This window comes from Sus scrofa, chromosome X (assembly GCF_054392235.1).
Source record: "Sus scrofa isolate SSC_HxYL_T2T_F1_AM1 chromosome X, Sscrofa_HxYL_maternal_Yorkshire_Landrace_v2.0, whole genome shotgun sequence".
Classification (NCBI taxonomy): Eukaryota; Metazoa; Chordata; class Mammalia; order Artiodactyla; family Suidae; genus Sus; species Sus scrofa.
The window spans coordinates 12144223-12167659 of record NC_139401.1 but is presented as its reverse complement, the minus strand read 5'-3'; the positions used below and the strand labels follow the sequence as shown (position 1 = coordinate 12167659).

The window sequence follows — 23437 nt, the reverse complement described above, 5'->3', positions numbered from 1 at the left end:
GGTCTCAGCTTTGATCCCCGGCCCGGCACAGTGGGTTAAAGATCCCAGCATTGCTGCAGCTGCGGTTTAGGTCTTGACTGTGGCTTGGGTTTGATCCCTGACAGCGGAACTCCATATGCCACAGGGCAGCCAAAAATGAAAAAAAAAAAAAAAAAAGACTTTAAAAGATTGTTTAAAAGCCTAAACAAAATAAACATAAAAAGTTATGAATCAGGGTTACCTTGCTATTTTTCTATAATAAAGAGAAGAGGACGAGGCCAGAGTGAAAACTCTCCTGATTCTTTCCAATAAGACGGGCACCAGTTATTTATTTTGCTTTTTAGGGCCACACCCACAGCATATGGAGGTTTCCAGGCTAGGGGTCTAATCAGAGCTGCAGCTGCTGGCCTACACCACAGCTACAGCAACTCAGGATCCGAGCCGCATTTTCAACCTACACCACAGCTCACAGCAACACCGGACCCTTAGCCCACTGAGCGAGGCCAGGGATTGAACCTGTGTCCTCATGGATGCTAGTCAGATTCATTAACCACTGAGCCATGATGGGAACTCCCAAATCATTTATTTTAGATCACCAAAAATAACATTTTACAGAAAGGGAATTATAACATTACACAACCAAGTGTAGCTGTAAAATCTCAAACATTCAGGCAATGCTTTATTTAGATCACCAAAAATAAGGTTTTACAGAAAAGGATCTGTAATAAGCAAATGTATAGCTGTAAATGTTCTTTTGCCATCAATATCAATTCCCTCTAAGATATGCTAGGATTACTTCATGGCTTCCAAGCAAAATAAAATTTGTTGGACAGAGTTGCTTAGCCTCATCACAAGAATGAAAAGAGTTTGCAAAACAAATTTGTTTAATGCTAACAACTAAAAAAGGTGGTTACTGCTAACAAATAAATTCCAACATCTACTGAAACAGCCCAACCTATCCACACTTTCGGGAACATTTCATTGTGAACACAGCTACTCTTTTCCCGCCATCACAGGTGACAAGGGCAAAGAGTTCGGTGGCAAGCCTCAGATGTCCGAGGCCGTTCAGGGACCTGGGAAGTAATCCGTAACAGAAATGACTACAGTAGGTAAGCAACTCAAATAAATGGGCCTGCCTCTGCCAGAGCCCCCAGGGTGGGCGTTGCATCTGCTCTGCCTGGAAAGAAGGCCCACCCACTCCCTAGTTCTTTACTGGGAACTGAGAGCACAAAGCTAGAGAAACTGTTCGTCCAGAACCATCGAAACCTTAATAAATCGCCCTGGGGTTCTTCGTGCTATAGTGCGCCTCACAGGCAGCAACATAGGCAGACTCTGGGAAGAAGTCGTCGTGGTATTCTGCTAAAAACCTGGAAAAAGAAAAAAAAAAATAGCCCTGATGAGCAGCACTGTAAAGACTAAACACCAGGAAGCAAAATCGTAACTTCCAACCACTCTAACATTTCACTTTTTTTTTGTATTTGATAGAAAAAAAATAATAACCACAATATTGATTTCATTGCAAATATCTAGCTTCTATGTTAATTTCTATGTCATCAGAATCCTTCCCCTATCAAGTGTACAAATCAAAACAGAACCTCAACTCCACTAGATGGCAGTCTTGACAATAGAAACACTTCAGTGCAAAAAGGCCTCAGCGATTATTTCTACATTTTTCTGCTTTAAAAACAAACTATCAGAAATAAATTATAGGAGTTCCTGCCATGGCACAGTGGGTTAAGAACCCAACTGCTGTGGCTTGGGTCACTGCGGAGGTTTCAGGTTCGATCCCCAGGCTGCTGCAGTGGGTGAAAGGATCTGGCATTGCCACGGCTGCCATGTAGGTTGCAGCTGTGGCTCGGGATTCAGTCCCTGGCCTGGGAACTTCCAAATGCCGTGGGTGCAGCCGTAAAACAAAATTTTTTTAAATTATAAACTCAATAAATGTCACTTGAGAAATTCACAGGACTTATATGGGCTAAGTTAAATGACAACTGAACGGTTTAATTAGGACAGAGCATTTTGTGTCCTAATTTGCCCTGCCAGGAGATGCTACAGTTCCAGCTTACAGTACCAAAACAAATAGACAAGACTCATTCATGCCCAACTATGGATGGATGTTAAAATGGAGCCAGTCATTCAAGAATCTGCAACAAAGAGATACTATCTTGACTCTGAAGAATCAAATATTTCACCAGGAAGGGTTAAAACACTCTCACATGGGCCACATTAACTAGTCAGTTAAGTAATTAGCTTTGTGTTTATTTCCCCAGCCTTCTCCCAGCTGCCCGAATTCCTCAAGAAGGCAAGGATAAACCTCTGTGAGAGGTTCTTCAGGAAAAACTGAGTCAGATTCATTCCAACTCTTTCTTCTCTGATTGGATACAGTTTACAACAATTATGGATCCACTGATTCTCTAGCTGATATCTTGGATACATTTTCAAAATCCATTACAACTGACCCTTGAACAATGGGGGAGTTAGGGGCACCAACCCTTTTCGCAGTTGAAAATCCTTGTTTAACTTACAGTTGGGCTCTCCGGATCCACTGTCCTTCCTAATTGGCAGGAACCAATCAACCAACCATGCGGACTGTGTAAGTACTATAGTATTTACTACTCTTTTTTTTTTTTTTGCCATTTCTTGGGCCGCTCCCGCGGCACATGGAGGTTCCCAGGCTAGGGGTCCAATCGGAGCTGAGCTGCCAACCTACGCCAGAGCCACAGCAACGCAGGATCCGAGCCGTGTCTGCGACCTACACCACAGCTCACGGCAACGCCGGAACCTTGACCCACTGAGCAAGGGCAGGGATCGAACCCGCAACCTCATGGTTCCTAGTCGGATTCGTTAACCACTGCGCCACAACGGGAACTCCAGTATTTACTACTCTTAATTTATTTTTTATTTTTATTTTTGCCTTTCTAGGCTGCACCCGTGGCATATGGAGGTTCTCCGGCTAGGGGTCCAACTGGAGCTGCCGGATCCTTAACCCACTGAGCGAGGCCGGGGATTGAACCTGTGTCCTCATGGATGCCAGTCGGGTTCGTTAACCACTGAGCCACGACAGGAACTCCAACTATTTTTTTTTTAAATCCCCTAAAAGTGATGTGGGCAGTTCAAACCTGTGTTGTTCAAGGGCCAACTGTACTATGTTTGTTTGTAAATTTTTCTAAGTTACCACCTAAACCCCTAATTTCTATTTTGTATTGGGCATACCTCGAAATGAGCAGGCCTCCTTTGCTACCTTGCCACTTCCTCACTCTGGCATTCTTTGATTTTTGACTCACAAGATTTTACTGCCTAATAGAGTTGTGGGTTTGTTTGAGAGGAACGCTGGAGGGGAAGAGGGCATTTCTGGAACTTGTTTCTCCTAAAATGTTAACGTCTAAGCCACCTGTGGATACTTTATTCAAAACGTCCACATGAAAGTATCTTTTAAAAACTCCCAGACTCCCTTCTCTGGCTGGAGTGTTCTCCACCCTGGTAAATCCTACTTGATTAGCTCTTGTGGACTGAGGCCTAAATACAAGGCGAAGGTACTCCTTTAAAGAGAATGAACACACAAGGTCAGGCAGACAGAACAAGCTGGGTGAGGCAGGGGGACAACCAGCCTTCAATGCCGAGAAAAACGGATCATTAGACATCTGGGTAAGGAGATGGGCCACAGGCAAAAATGAGGCTGCGGCCCACAGCCCCCCAGTGCGGGGAGGGCAGAGCCTCGGGGCGAATGATCCTCGAATAAAATGACTGGCTCTGTCAGGTGAGGGAAACAAGACCTTTCTCTGAATTCACCAACCATCAGCACAGACTACTGGTCATCTGTCTTAACTCCAAAGCAGACACCAAAATCCAACCTATACATTTAAGTTAGTTTACATACATGCGACAAAGAAAAGCCTCATACTTAGGCTGCTCCTGAATAAAAACTGAAATTGAAAGTATGATGCATCTCGATCACTTCTGCAGAAAATAAATTTTGTTTACATTGCCATCTACCTGGATTCTTCTAGTGACACAACAAGTACTTAGAAACCAGATAAACTACGACGAAAAGAAACAGCCAAAACCCTCCAGGTCACAACCACTGTTAGAACCACTCAAACTTAGGCAGTACTGCTGCCATATTCTAAATACCACAGAGCCAGCTCCCACGTCTGCTCAAAAGAAGTTCAGGGAGGTCATGCATAAGGTGGCAGAGGTAAGTTTTGACAAAGTAATAACAATACCTCAGAAAGAGATCAAAGTGCTTCAGTAAAGCTTTCAGATTCTTCTCAGAAAAGGACATCTTTCCAAGGATTTCTGGAAGTTTAACTGCATTAAAAAAAAAAAAAAAAAAAGTAAAACCATTACAAGTGGCAGGACACAAGTTGTCCTCCAGGTCCCCATGTGTCCTTATTTGATCTGAAATTAACATCCACAGTACCCGACCAAACCAAAACTCTTACTGAACACAGAGGAGAAGTACAAATATTACAATTTTTATGAAATTCATTGTTTTTTTTAAGAGATCAACTTTTAACGATTTTTCTTAGACCCTGAAATTACCATGACATGTACATAAGCCTACGAGTGTTAAAACCAATGCAGAAGAGGAGTTTCCACTGTGGCTCAGCGGTAATGAACCCAGCTAGTACCCGTGAGGATGCAGGTTCAATCGCTGGTCCCGTTCAATGGGTTAAGGATCTGGCATTGCCGTGAACTGTGGTGTAGGTCGCAGACTCGGCTCAGAACTGGAGTGGCTGTGGCTGTGGTTGTGGTATAGGCTGACAGCTGTAGCTCCAATTGGACCCCTATCCTGGGAACTTCCATATGCCATACCTGCAGCCCTAAAAAGGACAAAAAAGGCAGAAGAAAAAAAAAAGGGTAAGAAGAAAGCAGGGACCAGGATTTCTTACCAAACAATCGCAACAAGTGTTGCGCCCCGTAAATGTAAGAGGGTGGAGGTGGCTGGTCACCTGGGGGGTAGCTGTCGGGTACAAGTTTCCAGGAGAGGACCTGCGGAAAGCACAAGTGAACGCTTTGTTGATTTCTCCTAACACTCCATTGCCAACAAATCTGTATATCTGGAATCCCAGCAGAAACACACACGCTTTGACATTCTTAGGCCAATAGGAAGGTATCATGTGTCACGTGTCACATTTCTACCCCACAAGCTTCCCATCCCTCTGGCACCTCAGCAGCTGCCTCACAGCTGGACCAGAAAATGAGAGGAAACCCAATGTGGAAAAATCCAATGAGGAAGTTCTAAAGCCAACCCACCTTCCTTGGCAACATGGAGACATTTCTAATCACCTAAAAATTATGACAAATTGTATGCAGAGGAAAAAACATGCCACTGTATCAAAATAAACACAAGCTTATAAAAATAAAAGTAGGGGGAGACTTAAAATTAGATTAGGGAAATACCTGATTTCCTAATTTTCTAGAGCTCCTACCTATAAATTAGCTATAACTGTAGGTCATTTTGCGCCCTTTCCTTTATTGGAAATTCTGTTGAATGAAGCTGCAAAAAGTCACTCAGAGATGTTCTGAGTAACGTTACCATTGTTTCAAGATTCTCTGACTTTCTGCTATGTTAGATTCACTTTGCAAACTAACCTGACCATTGGATCAAGTGAAACAGACGTCGACCCTGGCAACTGATCTCTTTTCCTTCACTTTGAATTTCAGAACTATGGGCGGATTGGGGGCTTGCGTTAAAGAGATGAATTTTAAGACTCTCTGAATGAACTTCCATAGAAATACTTCAGCGAATCATAGGACTATTCTACAGAGTGACTGCTTTGCTTTTGGGGATCTGTCAGGTTTAATCTGTCAACAATAGGGCCAAAGGTAACCTTCTAGAAGACAAAGCAGAAGGATGTCAAAACCACCCCAGAAAGGCTGATGGAGTCAATTTAAACAACTGAAATTGGAGACGTGAACAAGTACCACCGGGGTCTGTATGACTCCATGCCAAAGGTCCAGGCTTCAGCCACTGCCCCACTAAAACCACCCTTCTGTGCTCTAGAAAGCTCTGGGCAGGGCTAAGTTTCAGCATCGTTATCCTATCCCAAGCACTTTGTCCCATGGTGCACACAGCTGAAGCTTGGGAACTGTTCCAGCAGGGAAACTGCAGGTGAACACAAGGGAACCTGTGATCACTGGATGCATGAAGCACATATGTGTATGGGCAAGAGCAGGTCACTTAGCTAGTCAGCTAGCCAGTCTACCTCCCTCACTCAATTCTGCACCTCAGTGCAGTAAACCACCTCCTACTGATCAAAGTTGCATGGGTGGGGGGAGGAAATAATAGTTTTCCAGCGGAGGGATTCTCTGCTGGGGTGTGCATGGGCTGTGATCCCAGCCAGGAATGTGCAAGTCCAGACTTCCCCCTGATGCGACGGGGCAGCAAAGACCACTGGGAGAGTCTCAGGTGGTCAGTGTGCAGAGCCCTGGTTAAAAGGAGGCTGCAGCCGAAGCACTTGCAGAGCGGGGAAAGCACTAAGGTCTCGAGCATCACTGTGAGAGCCCCCCTGATTCCGACTGTTTACTAGGAAAATCCTACTTCTTCGCGAGCGCTTGCAGCTGTGCCTACAACCACTAGATGGTGGCCTTGCGCCAGTGACCAGAGTGGGAATGGCCCTGCCTCAATAGTCACACGTTGAGAAAGAGGACTCCCCTTGAATAATAGCACGGGCAGGGCCTTCTTGTCTCAAAAAACGGGATATTAGTGACTGCTTGTAGCAGAAATTTCCTAACCTTCGTTAAACACCACTGTAACACAAACTGGGTTTTCTGTCAGGGGTCAGCCAACTTAACAGCCCTTGTGCCAAATCCAACCTGCGTGTGCTAAAAGTTATGTTTATAAATAGTTCAAAAAATCAAATAATATTTCACAACATATGAAAATCCTATGCAATTCGATCACCAGCGTGCATGAATGAATCGGGGGGGGGGCACACAGAACACCTGCTCATTTGTGAACTGTCCACACCGCCTTCACACTGGTGCACAACCCCGAAAATATTCAATCAGACCTTTTATAAGAAAAGTTTGCCGAAACCCCGTCATCAAACATTCGGTGTAGCAAAGCCGTCTTTGTCTGTGTACAGAAGCAAGGAAGCTCCACCCCCTCAGCAAGATTAACAGGACAGCCCAGCGAACGAAGGCATCTCCGGAACTCCTGAAACGCTATCCGCTTCAGTTAACTGGCCTTAAAAATATTACTGTTAAGGATGGGTTTTATATTTTTAAATGGTTGGAAAAATACCCAAAGCAGAATATTATCTCATAACTTACAAAAATTATCTGATATTCAAATTTCAGCATCCATCAATAACATGCTATTGTGACACGACACACTCATTCACTTACATATAGTGTCTACACCTGCTGTGGAGCTGGGGGGCGTCTTGATGGCAACCGTGTGGCCCACAAGCTTTAAAATATCTAGCCCCTGGCCTTTTGCAGAAAAAGTGTGCTGACAACTGTTCTATAAAATGAAAACACTCCTACTTCTCTGAAACAAAAGATGAGCGTTAAGTGTAGGGCTGGTGTCCGGACCACTGTTTCATCTTAGACACAATGAACACAATGTCACACTTCGTGTGAACCCTTCTGTTAACATCCAGGGCAAGTGCGACATAATGTTTCTTCTAAGGAGACTCTGTTTCCTCCCCGGGACTTGAGCAACTGCGGGAGCCAAGACTCGCTGGGGATGAACAACAGACACGAACGCTTTACCTCATTGATTTCATTAGTTCTTCTGCCTTCAAAGCCAGCAAACACCGTGCTCCCTTCCTTGCTGGGGGTTAGAGGAACAGGCGAGGAAGATCTGCTATGAACAGGCGTCTCTTCAAAAGGAAACAATGTTGGTTATTCACCTGTAAATCACAGGGCTGCTGCCAGACTATTACCAACAACAGGGAACGTATTCATCTGTAACAGTAAGACCTTCCGATGAAAGACGGTCCCTGGACTATTATTTGGTGGGGAAAAAGGAAAGAAAAGGCGTCCAGTAGGGATACATGCTGCAACGTGATGAACCCGGAACACGTTATGGCAAGAGAAAGAAGCCACAGACCAAAGGCCACGTACTGTCTGATTCCACGGAGAGGAATTCAGGCCCAGAAGAGGCGAATGCATAGGAACAAGAAGGGAGGAGTGGCTGCCTCATGTGACAGATTAGGGCTGGGATGGGGGCATAGGGAGGCACTGCCAACGGCCTCCTGAGCCGCGCTGAGCTGAAGGCCTGGGCGAGCTGCCTTCGCCCAGCTGACTGCCGATGAGGGCATGTGCCTCGGGAGCCTCCGGCAGGCCACCCTCCCAAGTCGAGTTCCCGCAGCCGAGCTGGCGAGTCTGGCTGGGACCGCGTGCTCCGCCCGTGCTTCCCCAGCCCCTCCTGCCGCCGGACTCCTTCCCGCAGCGCAGGGCCAGGCCCAGCCCAAGCACGAAGGAGACGTCCGCTCTGTCCGCCCGGGGGAGGGACCTACTCTTTTCCAGGTGGAGGAAGAGCTTGGGCATGCTGGCCGACGTGTCCTGCTGCCGGCGCTTGGGCTGAGGAGAGGCGCTGCTCTCAGACAGCCTGTCGCAGTTGGCGGAGTGGCGCGTGGACCGCCTCAGGGACTGCAAGGCTTCGGGCTCGGCTTTGCGCCTCTTGGGGGTGGCTGGCTCGCCGGTGGTTGGCTGGCTCTCCGTGGACTGTGGTGTGGACGGATTCAACAAAGGTGGGCTTGGCGAGAGCTCCTCCTGGTTCCTAGGGAAGAAAGCGCAAAACGTGACAGGTGCCTGGCCTGCCGAGTTGCTGCCAGACCTGGAGGGAATCCGCAGTGTCCTCCTCCAGACAGTAAGCGCACCGGCCACTCCGCCCCAGCAGGGCCAGAAACTCACTTCCAAATGGGCCAAAACAGGGATTTTTCTTAAAAAGTAACAGGACACACACTCTGTCGCTTGAATGCTCTCAGTGACTCTTCAAGGCACACTGGCATTTAAGACGGTGGTGCCCCTTCCTAGGGGTCTCAGTAGGCAGTGATTCCACTCTGCCAGGGACACTGACACCCTCCGAAGAGCTCGGACTGTCACGACCAGAAAAACGCGACGGGCATCCAATGCGGGAGAAGCCCGGCATGCAGCACAGCAGCCCAGAGTGCACAGGGCGGCCCACTGCCAAGGGCGACACAGGTCAAAACACCAGGAAAGCCGAGGCTGAGAAAGCCCGGGCGAGAGAGGAAGAATTCCACACTGTCCCAGCGCCACGGAACCACGGAGAGAGGACAGGAGACGCCGCCCACGCTGCCCAAGCTTTGCAGAAACACACAGTCCACCCCAGACACTGGGAACCTCAAGGTTGCGAGCAGGGCAGAGGGACATCCACAGAGGTCCCCAGTGAGTCACATGGGCCTCTCCAGGGGGGCGGAATCAACGGGGAAGGAAAGTGGGCTGAGAAGAGACGGCCAGGAGGCAGACCGAGAACCAGGAGACAGGCCCCCTGGGAAGGGGAGGGTGACCGACGCGGGGTGCGGCAAATGGGAAGGCGCCAGTGCCCTGGGGAGCAGAGGGAGGTGGGACACAAAGGCAGACCCTAAACACCCAAGAAGAGAGGGCTGAGTGGCAATCACGAGACGGGACCACTCTCTCACTCGGGAAGAGAGGCCTTAGGCAGATAGGGAAGTAGCTGACGGTAGGTGGGGGGGACTTTTGTTCCCCCCAAAGAATAGAGATGTGGGCATGCTGGGTCACCGAGGGAAGAAAGTGGTGACACAGCAGAGCGGGAAGGAAACTAACCCCTCCTTGAAGGCCAAAGGTGGCTGGACCTTCGCAAACTTCCTCATTTAATAACTATCTGCGGAAGCCAATGTTCTTTCTTTTTTTCTTTTCTTTTTTTTTTTTTTACAGGGTACTTTTTATTTTTTATTTTCTTGTCTTTTTGCCTTTTCTAGGGCCACTCCCACAGCATATGGAGGTTCCCAGGCTAGGGGTCGAATCGGAGCTGTAGTCGCCAGCCTGTGCCAGAGCCACAGCAATGCAGGATCCGAGCCCCGTCTGCGACCTACACCACCGCTCACAGCAATGCCGAATCCTTAACCCACTGAGCAAGGCCAGGGACCGAACCCACAACCTCATGGTTCCTAGTCAGATTCGTTAACCACTGCACCACGACAGGAACTCCGCCAATGTTCCTTCTATTGCAGAGGCAAAAGCCAGAGGCTCAGAAGGCGACGGCCCCGAGTCACACAACCTGTAAGTGAGGGAGCCAAATTCAAGCCCACATCCTCTAGCCTTCTCAGGCCGTGCTCTCTCCGCCACACTGTCTTTGGAAAGAAGGGGATAGCTACTCACAATCCAACTTCTCTACACCGGACTCTTGACTTGGTACAACCTTTCAGAGCCACGTGAAAGGGCATGATGCCTTAGCTTACCCAGGGAAAGAGGAAAGCACCAGTATGGGTGCTTTGCAATCTACTTCCTCCTCCAAACATCTTGGCCCCCAGAGCATCAAATGGAAATCTTTGAAAACAGATGTAGCTATCTGACTGCTGATGGCTGATGACGGACGTGGAGGTGAACTCACCTGTTAGTGTTCGTGGTACTTTCCTTAATCGGAAGAAAAAATTTGGACGAAGTCACCTTTTTATACTGAACTTGTTCATACGGGTAGAGCAAAACCAGTGGGAGAGTGTAATCAAAGGTTATTCTTAATCCATCCACCATTTCCTTACAAAGGTCGACGCTGGAAGGAGCAGAGATTAGAAATGCAATGATGTAATAGAACTTTCCAAAATGTCACAATGAAGTTGCACATTTTTAATAAGGAAGACTTTTAAATTTTCATATATATATTACACCTATATATATGAAAAATAAGAGTTTGTAGATGCTAGCGATAAAGTATAAATGGGAACATAAATCCAGAATACAAAGCGCAGCACGCCAGCAATTGTAGCTTAGTACATGGGACACAAATGACGGCACAAATGACTACGTTCAGGGCCACACAAGGAACCCAAGCAGGCTGTGCTGCAGAAGGTGGGCAGACCCCACCCACCGGAAGCTCAAGGGGGCGGCCCTGATGAACTCCTAACACCTCTTTTAACTTGAACAATCGACGTGTCTGACTCTAGCTGGGCTGTGGGCACAAGTCAGGTTATGAGGCCAACTGCTCAGATTGGGATAAAGACCTATCTGTAAACAAGCTTCTGTACAATTCTCACCCCCTATTGTGATGCTTCTCAAGGAAAGAAAAGACTGATCCCCCAAAGTTCCATCAATGAAAACAACTAGTCTTAGTGTTGAGGTGCTGCATATCCTCGGTGGATCCATGCCGCACGCCTCAAGAGTTACTGAACACTGCAAAAAAGGGACAGTCCTTTGACATTCCAGCAAATTGGTTATTAAGCGAATCATGAAGCGCTACACTAAATGATTTCATAGTAACTGAAACAGCAACAGTGTTACCTGCTCTAAATGGAAGCCACGTCTCTAATAGCCAAAGAGAACCATGAAACACCAATCCTCCCTCCGGCACTTACTTCTTTTCTGCTGGGATATAATGCACATTCATGTTGGCATGTGGCATAGCGTGATGGTGACGAGGCCTCTCATTGGCCGAAAAGGCTGCATTGATAGCAAAATGCTTCACGTACGATTCCAAAATGGTGATGATGTTGGTTTGGCAGGGGAGTTTCACTAACTGTTAACGAAAACAGAAACTTCTGATGTGTCCCTTCCAAGAAACAGTGGCATTATTGACATCATTGTTCAAACTCAAAAATCAAGCCAATTCTGTTTCAACAGAGTGTTTTGAAGAAATGTGCTTTGAAGCTCTGCTTCTTTTCTTCTACTGACCATAGTCCCACGGAGACTACAGTGATAATTTTTTAAATAAATACAAGCAGTTCTCAGCTTAGTGATCCACGAGAGCCAGCTGGGGAGCCTCTAAGACTATATCCACAGCTGCCGCCCCAACACCACAGATCAATTTTGTCTTAACCTCTAGGCTGGAGCCCAGAAATCAGGACCTTGCAAAGCTGCCTAGAAAACTGCAATGGGCAGCCAGAGCTGGAGAAAACTGTGCACACTTTAATTAGAACACAACTGTCAGAGAAGTTGAAGACCCGACTCAGCACAGAACTTAAAATACGAATTTCATTCCTCCGAGGTTCTCAACTGTTTGAGTCTGTGACTGCAAAATACGGCTAAACGGAAGCTCCCTTACAAATGCCTATGTTATGGATCTCCCCCGTGTACCCGTTTCCTTCTGTTGATGTAATAACAATCATCCTCAAGCTTCTTCTTCAGAACTTCGGGGATTTCTATAGTTATTGTTCTTTCTTCCATCTCCCTTTTCGCGTGCAGCTCTGGGTCTTCCTTCTGTAACATCACAATTCCATTTTTAACCACCTAAGACAGATTCATAGTCCATAGCCAATTAAGGACTAACACAGGGCAGCCCACCATAAAAGAAACCCGCTTCGCCTCTTGACATTTATGGCAGCAATGGTGCCACGTGTTCTAATGAAAAGTACAGTCAAGACCAGAAGTTAACGTGTTTTAGGGCACTAACCACACCACAAATGCTTAGGTTGTTTCTTCCCGAATTAACTTTACCAGTGGGATTTACATTCACTTGGTAGGCAGGCAGGCAGGCAGAAGATGCCAAGCTCTGATACACATCATTTAAAAATTAATCACGGAGTGGATAAGCAATGGGATCCTGCTGTAGAGCACAGGGAATTATAACTAGTCACTTGTGATGGAACCTGATGGAGGATAATGTAAGGAAAAGAATATATATATATATATATATATGTGTGTGTGTGTGTATACACATGACTGTGTTACTTTGCTGTACAGTAAAAATTAACAAAACACTGGAAAAAATAAAAATCATATAAAATAACAAAAAAATTAAAAATTAATCACTACTATAAAAATGAAGTTCACAATTAGAAAGGAAGGGTTAACTATGATTTGTGGCAAGAGTTTTAAGGGTCTAAAGAGCCACAGAAGGCTCGTAACTATAAATAAGGATTATTTTCTCTTAAACATGAAATCCAACTTGATCTTTGGTCTTTAAAAATGTATACTTACAAAACACTTCACAACTAAAAATTTGACCGCATAATTCTACAACTAAATATACACCAAAACAAAGAGATTTTACAATAAAAAATTTATACATACAAAAAAATTAAAAAAAACCTGTGTACCGTTTCCGTCTTTTCTTCAATATCACTCTCTTCACTTACTTCTTCATCCTTTTCTTCACTATTGTCATCAGAGGAACTGCTTATTGCTAAAACCCAAAAATATCAGGCAAACCTGCTTTACATACGTTCTTAACCTTTATATTTACAATTCTTTAAGATGGCATGTGTGTTCTACTGAGAGAAATAATAAACTGCAGTCTTGCATGTATTTTAAGTGCTAAACACAAATACTGCACCTCTCAGAAAACAAATTTATTTTGAAAAAATACAACACCGATTTTGATGGATGCAAAAATCACACAAGTAAATGACTTTAAAGCATTTAGTGAGTTAGGAATTTGGCATTGTCACTGCAGACGCTGGGGTCACTGCCATGGCGTGGGTTGGATCCCTGGCCCAGGAACTTCCACAGGCCATGGGGGTGGCCAAAACAAGGGTGGGGGTAAGAAAACAAGAGCATGGACCTCTGAGGAGTTAAAGACAAAGGCTGAAAAGGCAGCCGTAGTGCCCATGACTCAGGAGATCTAATTAGGAACTTACCGACTGCTACTTTGTCAAAAACAAAAGGAACAAATGTTGTATACAATGTGAAAATGTTTCCCTGTCCTGCTCTGACCCCTAGCCCAGGAACTTCATTAAAAAAACCCAGTTTTCCTGTCTATAATTCTAATAAATCTTCCCCCTCGATCCTGTGGTATAAAAGAACGAGGTAAAAAAAAAAATCCTTTTAACCAGAGAAAAACGAGTCAAGCCACTCACAGTTTTCATCATTTTCATCTTTTTCTTCCGCGGGGAGGCTTTTCAAGACAGAGTCCACCCCAGGCAACCTGCAGCGCTTCCTCTTTCTTCCTGTGCTTCTCCTGAAACAGATAAACAAAACTGAAATGTTGACATTGACCCATATGGGTCTGCAGGTAAAAAAAGAGTAGCTAATAACAATTATTCTTAAGTACCTAAGCAAATTCCACTGCAAAACCTAAGTGGTAATGTCTGTTTCAGAACACTACACAGTAAGCTCCTGAAAGCACAGCAATTATTTAGAACACCATAGAAACACCATTCACTAACAAGCTTTACCTATGCCAAATTCATACTCCATGCCTATGTCAGATTTCAGAATCTTTAACTTTCACATCATAAAAATTCTAAACACTGCAAGAAAATACGGAGGAACATTGATAGCAGGATTTTGGTATTCTTACAGGCGAGCTACAGCTTTTCTTGCCAATTTACGCTGTAATCTCCGATTTTCATCGGTATCACGAAGGACATGATCTTCAGCTGCCCATCTATCCCAGCTAATCAAACAAAAGAGGAAAAGCATGTAACATTCAGTATTTCAGTTTGATACGAAACAAATGCTAACAGCACATCAGAGAATTACTTCACATTTGAGAAAACTATTGAAATATTTTAAAATCACACAAAAGATGCAAATAAACTGAAAAAGGAACTCATTCAGACACAGAAGCAACCGGGGTTTCCACAATGACCCAAAGAGAATAAAAATACAATCGATTTAGAAGTCATCATTCTTCCAAGGAGGCAAGGTTTGATTAAAAAACAACAACAACAGGAAATGAAGTGTTTCTAAAACTTAACAAAGACGTTTGCAATGTGCCTGTGCAGAGATTATCAACTTTCCGTCCGGTTTAACAAGTACACTCACCTCCTGTTCCAACCATTAAAATGGATCAGATATTCTGGGATCTTTCTGCCTTTTTCGTCTTTCCCAACAATAACATCGACAATCTGAAACCAGGAAATGTTGTCCACAAACGACAGAACATACAGAATATTGGAAGCTGGATCAGGAAAACTAGATCATCGACCTTTTTTTAAAAGAAAAGAAAGCATTCTCTCCTTTTTTAGACAGAGAGCGGGGCTGAAACATTTTTCCTTTCAATTCCATTTTTTTTCCTGAGTGGATGCCTCAAAATAGGAAACATCCCTCCAACCAACCCCTGATTGGTCTCTGACTGTGAGAAAGGGTGCCACTTCTGAAGGCATTGGCCGGCCAATGTGTCACTAACCAGAGTCCAGGCCAGACCAGCGAGCTGCAGCCGTGAGACCTCTGGGAGTTGTAGTCTGCTGGGCTCCGCTGCGTCCAGGGCCAGTTCGGCTGGCGGATTAGGCCATCCCTCCCAGCGATGTCCCCAGGGGGAACGTCTGGGGCGAATGATGGGGCGTGTCACCCTTAAGGAGACTCCAGGCGGGGAGGGAGGAGGCACAGCTAACGGAGACGGGGGCAGCGGGGGGCGGAGCCCGAAAGGCCTGGGATGTCCTCTCCAGGGCAGCGCCGCCCAGACACACCTGGGGCCTGGGACCTGGGGCCCGGGGCCCAGGGCCGGACCCCACCCCCAGACTGCGAGGCCCACTCCCCCTCGCCATCCAGACCTGAGGAGCTGCAGATGTGGCTCAATTTCCCCCCAAGCCCCCGAGATTTAGGTGGAGTGGCACGGGGCGCGACACGGAGACTGAAAATGTAAATGTCGCAAGGCCCTGAAGGACGAAGACACCGGATCAACCTTGCCCTCGGGGTGAGGGGTCAAGGCCTAAGGGAGGGACCAGGCCCAGATACGCCTGGGTCCCAGGGCAACGACGTCGCCAGAAGGGGGCCATCGCGGTGGCGCTTGGATACGGGGCGGGGGGGGGGGTCAGGGCGTGGGACGGGAGCCCGTGGGGCGCTACACCGCGCAGCCTAAGGGGAAATTTAACCCGAAGGCAGAGACTGTGTGCGAGCGGTCTCCCGGCTGCGCGGCCCGCAGCAGCCCTCGCGTGGGCAAACGGGGGCCGCGGCCCCTGCCACAGCCTCTGGACACCGGAAGTGCGAGGTTTCCGATGGCGCCCACACCGCCACCGGCACCAGGCGGAAGCGGAAGCGCCCGAGCCCCGACTCCCCAGCGCCGTGCCCCGCGAGCGCCCCCTGCCGCCCGCGCGGCGCCGCGCAGGCCGAGGAGCCGCTAGCAGGGAGCGCCCCAGCCCCGCCACTTCCCCCGCGCCGCGGCGCCATCCGCACCCGCATCCGCGTTCGCCTCCCGTCCCGGGGTCCCCGTCCCGCGCGTCCTCCCTGTCCCTCCGCGGCGGCACCTTGGCATCGTACAGCACTCGCGCCTTGGTGGGGTCAGGCTCGAAGCACAGCACTTTCTCCCCTGAGTGGAATTTAAATTTCATGCCCTCGCTCGCGCTCATTTGCTCATCGTGGCGGAGGGCGAGGCTCCGGGGCGGGCGGAGCGCGCGCGGTGGGGGAGGGGGGTGGGGGCGGGGAGGTGGCGCGCTGTGGCGGGGGTGGTGGGGACGGAGCGGGGACTGGCGGAGGCTGCGGCCGTCCCGCCCTCCGCCCCGCCTCTGCCCGCCCCGCGCCACTGCCGGACCTCGGAGCGGCCGGACGCGCGCGCTCCCGACCGGGCGCGCCTCTGCGAGTTCCCGCCGGGCTCTGGGTAGACGGCGAGTGGGGAGCCCGCGCCCCAGGTCCGCCCGCCCAGCGGCCCCTCCAGCCTTCCTAGGAAGGGGTCGCGCCCACGGGGTCATCGCGCCGGACGCGCGCTCTTCGGTCCCGGGACGGGAGATGCCCGGACAGAGCCCGTCTATGAGGGGGCACTGGCGGTGGGGAGGCCGGCGGCCGCCCTCTGGGAGCTCCTTGGCCACGCCGCGTCGGCCACCTAAGCGGAGCGCGCGCCGCCAAGTAGGGCCAAGCGGGGAGGATGTAGCGCCGGAGTCGGGTCTAGATGGGCAGCGGTCTTGGGCGGGGGCGGAAGGTTGTAGGGTGAAGAAAGCACTGGGGCACCTCTGGGCCAGGAGGAGCAGGTGGCAGGCCTGGAGCCCTCCTGTGACAGCGGGTGAGAAGTGGGCGGCGAGGCTGATGAGTCCTTACCAGGTCTTTAACATCCTAAGTCTCAGCTTCCAGCGTGGTGTCTCAGCCCCCAGAACGTGCAGTGAGGTTCCGTTAAGGTCATCTTCTGCCATACACTGAAAACTCCCTGCAGTTGAGAGGTATTGTGTGGCCTGTCCTAGCGGGTACCTACACAGAAGGGATGCCCAGGCGACATGGGATGAAGGAATGACAAACGCTGGGAGACGCTTTTTTTTTTTTTGGCCCGCAGCCAAGGCTGGCGTAAGTTCTGGGGCCAGGGATCAAGCCCTAACCTGCCTCACAGCAGTGACCCGAGCCACAGCAGTGACAACAGCTGGATCCTTAGCTGCTAAGCCCCCAGGGAAGTCCCTGGAAGACCCTTCTTGAAGGGCAAACCTCTAGAGACACGAAAGACGGTGCTGGGTGTGTTTTCCTTTGAGGAATGGGCAGTCTTAAGGCAATGTAGTTGGTGCATTGGGACCCACTGGAGACCAGCTCTGAGGTCCTAGTGAACTGCCAGGTCTCCACACTCTGGGCTCCGTTCCTGCTTCCAGAAATGTGCACTTGCTTCCGCCTTCACTGGGTTCCTGGTACACATCCTTCACACTTCAGTTTGGACACAGCCACGAGATAGACCCCTCCAGGATTCCCTCACTGCTCTCCACTTATCCATTCCTTGCAGTTACTGCTCTGCAGGAGGAGGGCTTTTCATTTGCAAAATGCCCTCCTTAAGATGCCCAGCTCCTTGATGCTTGGGAAGGCAGGGCTGGAGGAACTCTCACCCAGTTCATCAGTGCATGCTCCTGGCACACAGTGAAGATTGACTAACTGATCGATTGATTGACTAGATTACAGATTTATGAAATAGAATCCACAAAACTCAGTGATGCATTGGATACGAAGGTGGAAAGGAAAGGAGGAATTCCTCTGGCCAGGTCCATTGGCCAGAATAAGGGCTGTCAGAGGAGGGACAGGTTAGGAGAAGACATGGAAGACCTGAGTCTGGGATAATACAGACTCTGCCAGAACCGGAGCCATGATTCCTCTTCCGGTTGTGGTTTGTCAAGGTGGGATTTTGTGTGTGTGTGTGTGTGTGTCGTTTTGCCTTTTCTAGGGCCGCTCCCAGGGCATATAGAGGTTCCCAGGCTAGGGGTCTAATCGGAGCCGTAGCCGCCGGCCTACCCCAGAGCCACAGCAACGCCAGATCCGAGCCGAGTCTGCAACCTACACCACAGCTCACGGCAATGCCGGATCCTTAACCCACTGAGCAAGGCCAGGGATCAAACCCACAACCTCATGGTTCCTAGTCAGATTTGTTAACCTCTGAGCCACGATGGGAACTCCTCAGGGTGGCATCTTGATGGTAGTGTTCCCATAAATGGCAAGGGGAGCTCTGGGGCACAAATAATTGCCAGTCATGCTTAAGCCATAACTGAAGAATTAATGCTTTTGTTTTTCTTGCTGGTGAATGGAGATTGCCTCTACAGACTCTAAACTTTCAGAGCAAAACTTTGGGTGCTTTCTTTTGTTTCTCTCCATTCTGAGCCCTAATGTCCTTGAGCTTTGCATTTTTCCTTTTCTCTGTAAAAAGTCCAAGAATGCAAAAGGCTTCAGGGTCCTAAACGCTACCCATACCACCTACGGCAGCACCCCTTTCGGCCCTCATCCAGTTAGGACCCACTAGAGAGGGCTCCATGTCTCATGCGGGTGTAGCATCTTTTTCCTTTTGGGGATAAAGGTAAAGAATGTAGTGGGTTCTGGGTTCCATTCCCACACTTGGCACTTCTTAGTTTGTGCGTAACCTTGGACAAGTGATCAGTCTCTCAGTGATGCAGTTTTCTTACATTTAAAGTGAAGATAGGAGTTCGCGATTGGTGAACCCGACTAGGATCCATGAGGATACAGGTTCGATCCCTGGCCTCGCTCAGTGGGTTAAGGATCCAGCGTTCTTGTGGTGTAGGTCGCAGATGGGCTTGGATCCCGCGTTGCTATGGCTGTGGTGTATGCCAGTGGCTACAGTTCCTACTGGACCCCTAGCCTGGGAACCTCCATATGCCGTGGGTGCGGCCCTAAATGACAAAAGAATAAAATAATAAAGTGAAGATAATAGTGGTTTTTATGTCACAGGAGACTGAACTCAGTCTATTTAGGGTTAGATGCCTTTGTGTAGTGCCTGGCATAGTCAGTGCTGAGTAGAGGCTTGCTATAAAGAGTAGGCATTTCTTGACCATGTCTCCTTGCACCCTGTTCATTCAACAAATATTTATTGGAGGGTGGGGGGATATGCTTGGGCTGTGGGATGGAAATCCTATGAAATCATATTGTTATGATCATTATACAACTACAGATGTGATAAATTCATTTGAGTAATAAAAAAAGTAAAAACAAACAAACAAATATTTATTGAGCCTCCTGGGTGCTGGATGCCAGACACACAAAGTAGGATACAGATGGTATCCCTGGCCTCAAGGACACATTTCAGGAGGGGCGGAGCGGCATGCAAGCGAGTGCAAGCCTCTTGGTTGCTCTTTTAAAGTTGGTCCAGAAGAGAATAGACTAGACACAGGTGCTTAAATCTCCCTGGGAGGAGAAAGTGTCAAAAATTGTTCCAGAGTGGAAGTGTTCTGGTTGAACCATACAGGGACGCATACAAAACATGTTAAGAGTGTGGGTGCTTTCTTTTGTTTCTCTGGAATCCTGCAGATTCCAGCATCTGGCAGCCCCAAACCAGACGTGCTTAGGTGTGCTACGGGGTCAGGAGCTCAGAGAGAGGGTTTCATAGCGAGAAGGCAGAAGGAAGGAAAGTGCTGATTGGCTAAAGCATGAAGCCCAGCTGGCTGTTTGTGATTGGTTGTCCTCAGCATTTTGATTTCACAACCTTGAGGAACTTACAGGCTTAGGGTTTGGTTTACTTACCTAGGCTGCCAAAGCATTAGAGTCACCTCAGTCTAATGGCCTCTTGGTTTAATTGATTCATCAAGTCCCTCCTTTTGGAGGGTGACCAAAATTTGATATCAGTGCTACTGTCAAGCACCAAAAGAGTTAAGTGGTTCTTGTCTCATTGTGATCCCTGGAAGAGTTATTTTTGCTACTCACCTCGTGTTTTATCTTGTTTCTGTTTCTCTAAGCTCAGTGAGACCATCTGATGCACTGCTGATGGCCGTGAACATGCATTTGAGACCTTGAGAGAACGTAGCACACCAGGGGGTCGACCGTGATGACTCTTAGGAAGATGGTACCAAGAGAGTAAAGTACACTCCTTCACCGGGGCCCCGTGGATCAAACCAGTTAGTGTCAGATAAATCAAAGAATGCACCTGAAGGGCCATCAACCTGTTTTAGCCAAGCGGCTCGTTTGTTAATTTCCTCTATTTGCTACGGTATGAGAGGTGTTGATCCAGGTACTGCAGGGGGTATTAGCTATGGCACAGACTCCTCCTTGTTCAGCCAACAAGTAATCAAAAGCAATTCTGTTGTCTCAGCCTCCTTAGCAAGAAAGTCCAGGGATTTCTGCTGTGTAGCTATGACATTAGCAGCGATCACTGTCAGCGTTAAGGAGCATTGCCTCCCCACGCAGTGACAGAGAGAAAAAGCCAGTAGCGGGAAGGCACAAGGAATCCCGAGGTGAAGAGGCGATCTCATCCCGGAGATGAAGATCTTGAGCTGTCCCCCTCAAGATGCCATCTCTTCCGGGGAGGACCCTCCCTAGTCACTTTGAATGTCACATCTCCAGCTGGTGTGTGGGTAGTTCCAGGGGTCTGGGGAAGCCCTCTGTAAATGGGGAATGCGTACCTAGGTTCAGTCCCCTAAAATCTGGCTGTCATCTGGGTAGTGAGAAGGACCTGGTATCACCCCTTCCGAGGAGGTTCAAGGGCAGCCGTTGTTTTCACGGATGCCTCATCAGAAGGGTGGGGGAAAACTGGAAGCACGAGTTTGGAGAGTCGTAGCCAGATGTTTGAGGAAACCAGAAGAATTTGGGACCCGGTTCAGTTTACAGGATCACAGTTGTTTCCTCTCACCTCCATTAGTTCCAAGTAGTTTTAACTACATGTATTTATTAGAATTCTTAATCCTTGGAATCCTTTATTCCTAGTGAAAACTAAGAAGTAAGCAGCGTGGACTGTTACACTAGCCTTCTGTGGATTGGCAAATTTATAAATGTTTCACAATTTCCAGAAGTATATTCTTCCTCTTAGTAATTTTTCATTGTGGCACAAACATGTTTACTGAAAGAATCCAATAGCTTTCGTTCTTCTGTAAAAAAAAATCCAAAGTGGATAAACCTATGATCAGCAATTAATGTTCAGTGTTTTACCTTATTTGGAAATGGTTTAGATATTTAATGAATAGCCACTATTTAACTTATCTTGTACGACTTTAAGATTTTAACGTACCAAAAAGATTTTTGAAACTATTCTTAAGTAAGCATACCATAGACTATAATTATTGTTGAAAAGTGCATTTATAAACTTTAATCTTACATCTCTTTCATTTTCTTGTTATGTTTAGATTAGTCATGAAAATTTCAAGAGACATTGAATAGCTAGCCATCATCTTAAGTTACCTTCCTTGCTGTGAAATTATGTAACAGAGATTATATAAGCTTATTTGACTTTAATTAACCTTACTACAAGAAAGGTATTCTAGTTAATACTGACACTCCAAAGATATGCCTGCTTTAATTAAACCAACATGCTTAAACCAGCTTTCACTTCCACAGATTATCCTAGTTTGTGTGAACTTGAAAAACATTTTGGTTGGTTTCTATACTTCTGAGCCTCTACTTGATTTATATAAATTTTTGTTTTTTAAGCCTGTTAAATTGAGCTCTTTACAAATTAATTTTGGCAATACCATCCAAAGGTAGAAAAATATTCCACATCTATCACAAGCATAAACATGCAGACAAATGCAGAGATCTTCCAGCTTTTGTGTACATCTTTAGCCATGAGATAGATAGAATAATAGAAAACTTGATGCTTTATGAAAGAATGTGTTCCTGGCAGACAGAATAAGTTAAGTTTAACTGCTCAGATAGCTAAAAAAATTGAAGATATTTTCATTTACCCAATTTCCCAATAGCTGCTGCTGCCACCCCTTCTTTTTTTCTCCTGACAAAAATTACCTCCTGGTACTCAGCCATTAAAAAAGAATGGCGTTCCCATTGTGGCTCAGCGGAAACAAATCTGACTAGTATCCATCAGGATGCAGGTTTGATCCCTGGTCTTGCTCAGTGGCCTTGCTCACCGGATCCTTAAATCCGTTGTTGCCGTGAGCTGTGGTGTGGTGTAGGTCACAGACCTGGCTCGGATATGGCGTTGCTGTGGCTGTGGTGTAGACTGGTGGCTACAGCTCCGATTCAACCCCTGACCTGGGAACCTCCATATGCCCTGGGTGTGGCCCTAGAAAAACAAAACAAACAAAAAAGAATGAATTAATGCCATTTGCAGCAACATGCAGGGACCTAGAGATTATCACACTAAGTACGTTAAAGACAAATATGATATGGCTTATATGTGGAATCTAATTTTAAATATGATACAAAGGAAACTATTTAGAAAAGAGAAAGAGAATCAAAGATTTTGAAATCAAACTTATGGTTACCAAAGAGGAAGCATTTGGGGGGGATAAATTAGGAGGTTGGGATTAACATATATACACTGTATAAAATAGATAACCAAGAAGGACCTACTGTATAGCCAGGGGAATCTCAATATTCTGTAACGACCTATAAGGAAAATAATCTGAAAATGAATGGATATATATGTATATGTATAACTGATTCATTTTTCTGTACAACTGAAACTAATACAACATTGTAAGTCAACTATATTCCAATAAAATTAAAAAAAAAAAAGAATTACCTCCCTGAAGTTTGCATTTCATGTTCTGGTTCTGGGCTCCTAGAAAATACCAGGGAAAACATTTACATTTCACAGCTCTCCCTGGGAGGGAAAGGACCCATCACCAATGTGTTTTCCTGCCATTGTGGATTTGGAAAGGAAAGAACAATGAGAAAATTGACCTTCCTCCCTCACCCAGGCTCCACAGATCTGGGAGAGCTGACCTTGGAAGGAAATCCCACCCTTTGCCAGGTGTCTGCCAGTTTTCCCAGGATGCTGTCTGCAGAATTCAGAGCGAGCGCGGTGTCCCAGTGGGTCTCGCCCGGTTCACTGGCAGCTGTAGTGGAGGAAAGATAACTTTCTCTCTTCCCTTAGTGGTGAGTGCCTGGCTGAGACCCCTTTTCCTCTGGGGCACCTGGTAACTGGATAAGGTTAGCTAAGAGGGTTCCAAGTTCTCGGCCACTGTAATTCAAGACGATCTTTGCTAAGGATAACCTTAAAACACAATTCCACTCACCCGAGGCCTCACACTGGACCCGCTCTGGTTTCGAAGGCAAACCCCGTCCGGTCCCGGCC

General features: G+C 47.3%; 1 protein-coding gene and 1 long non-coding RNA gene across 7 annotated transcripts; one reads left to right on the top strand and one right to left on the bottom strand.

Annotated features, from left to right (window-relative positions):
* Positions 1-538: 538 nt before the first annotated feature.
* Positions 539-16386, bottom strand: MSL3 (MSL complex subunit 3). Of its 6 annotated transcripts, none has more exon segments than NM_001359943.1 (14): positions 539-1346; positions 4203-4287; positions 4872-4971; positions 7702-7811; positions 8451-8713; positions 10529-10687; positions 11487-11647; positions 12205-12327; positions 13167-13252; positions 13926-14026; positions 14369-14464; positions 14836-14918; positions 15200-15335; positions 16186-16386. In NM_001359943.1, coding segments are annotated over 14 exon segments (1776 nt in total). In that variant the 5' UTR covers positions 16359-16386; the 3' UTR covers positions 539-1246.
* Positions 16387-16546: 160 nt separating this feature from the next.
* LOC146394473 (uncharacterized) lies at positions 16547-22563 on the top strand. The gene is made up of 2 exons (XR_014835156.1): positions 16547-18086; positions 20148-22563. It is a non-coding gene; the product is annotated as an uncharacterized LOC146394473 (long non-coding RNA).
* Positions 22564-23437: the final 874 nt, after the last annotated feature.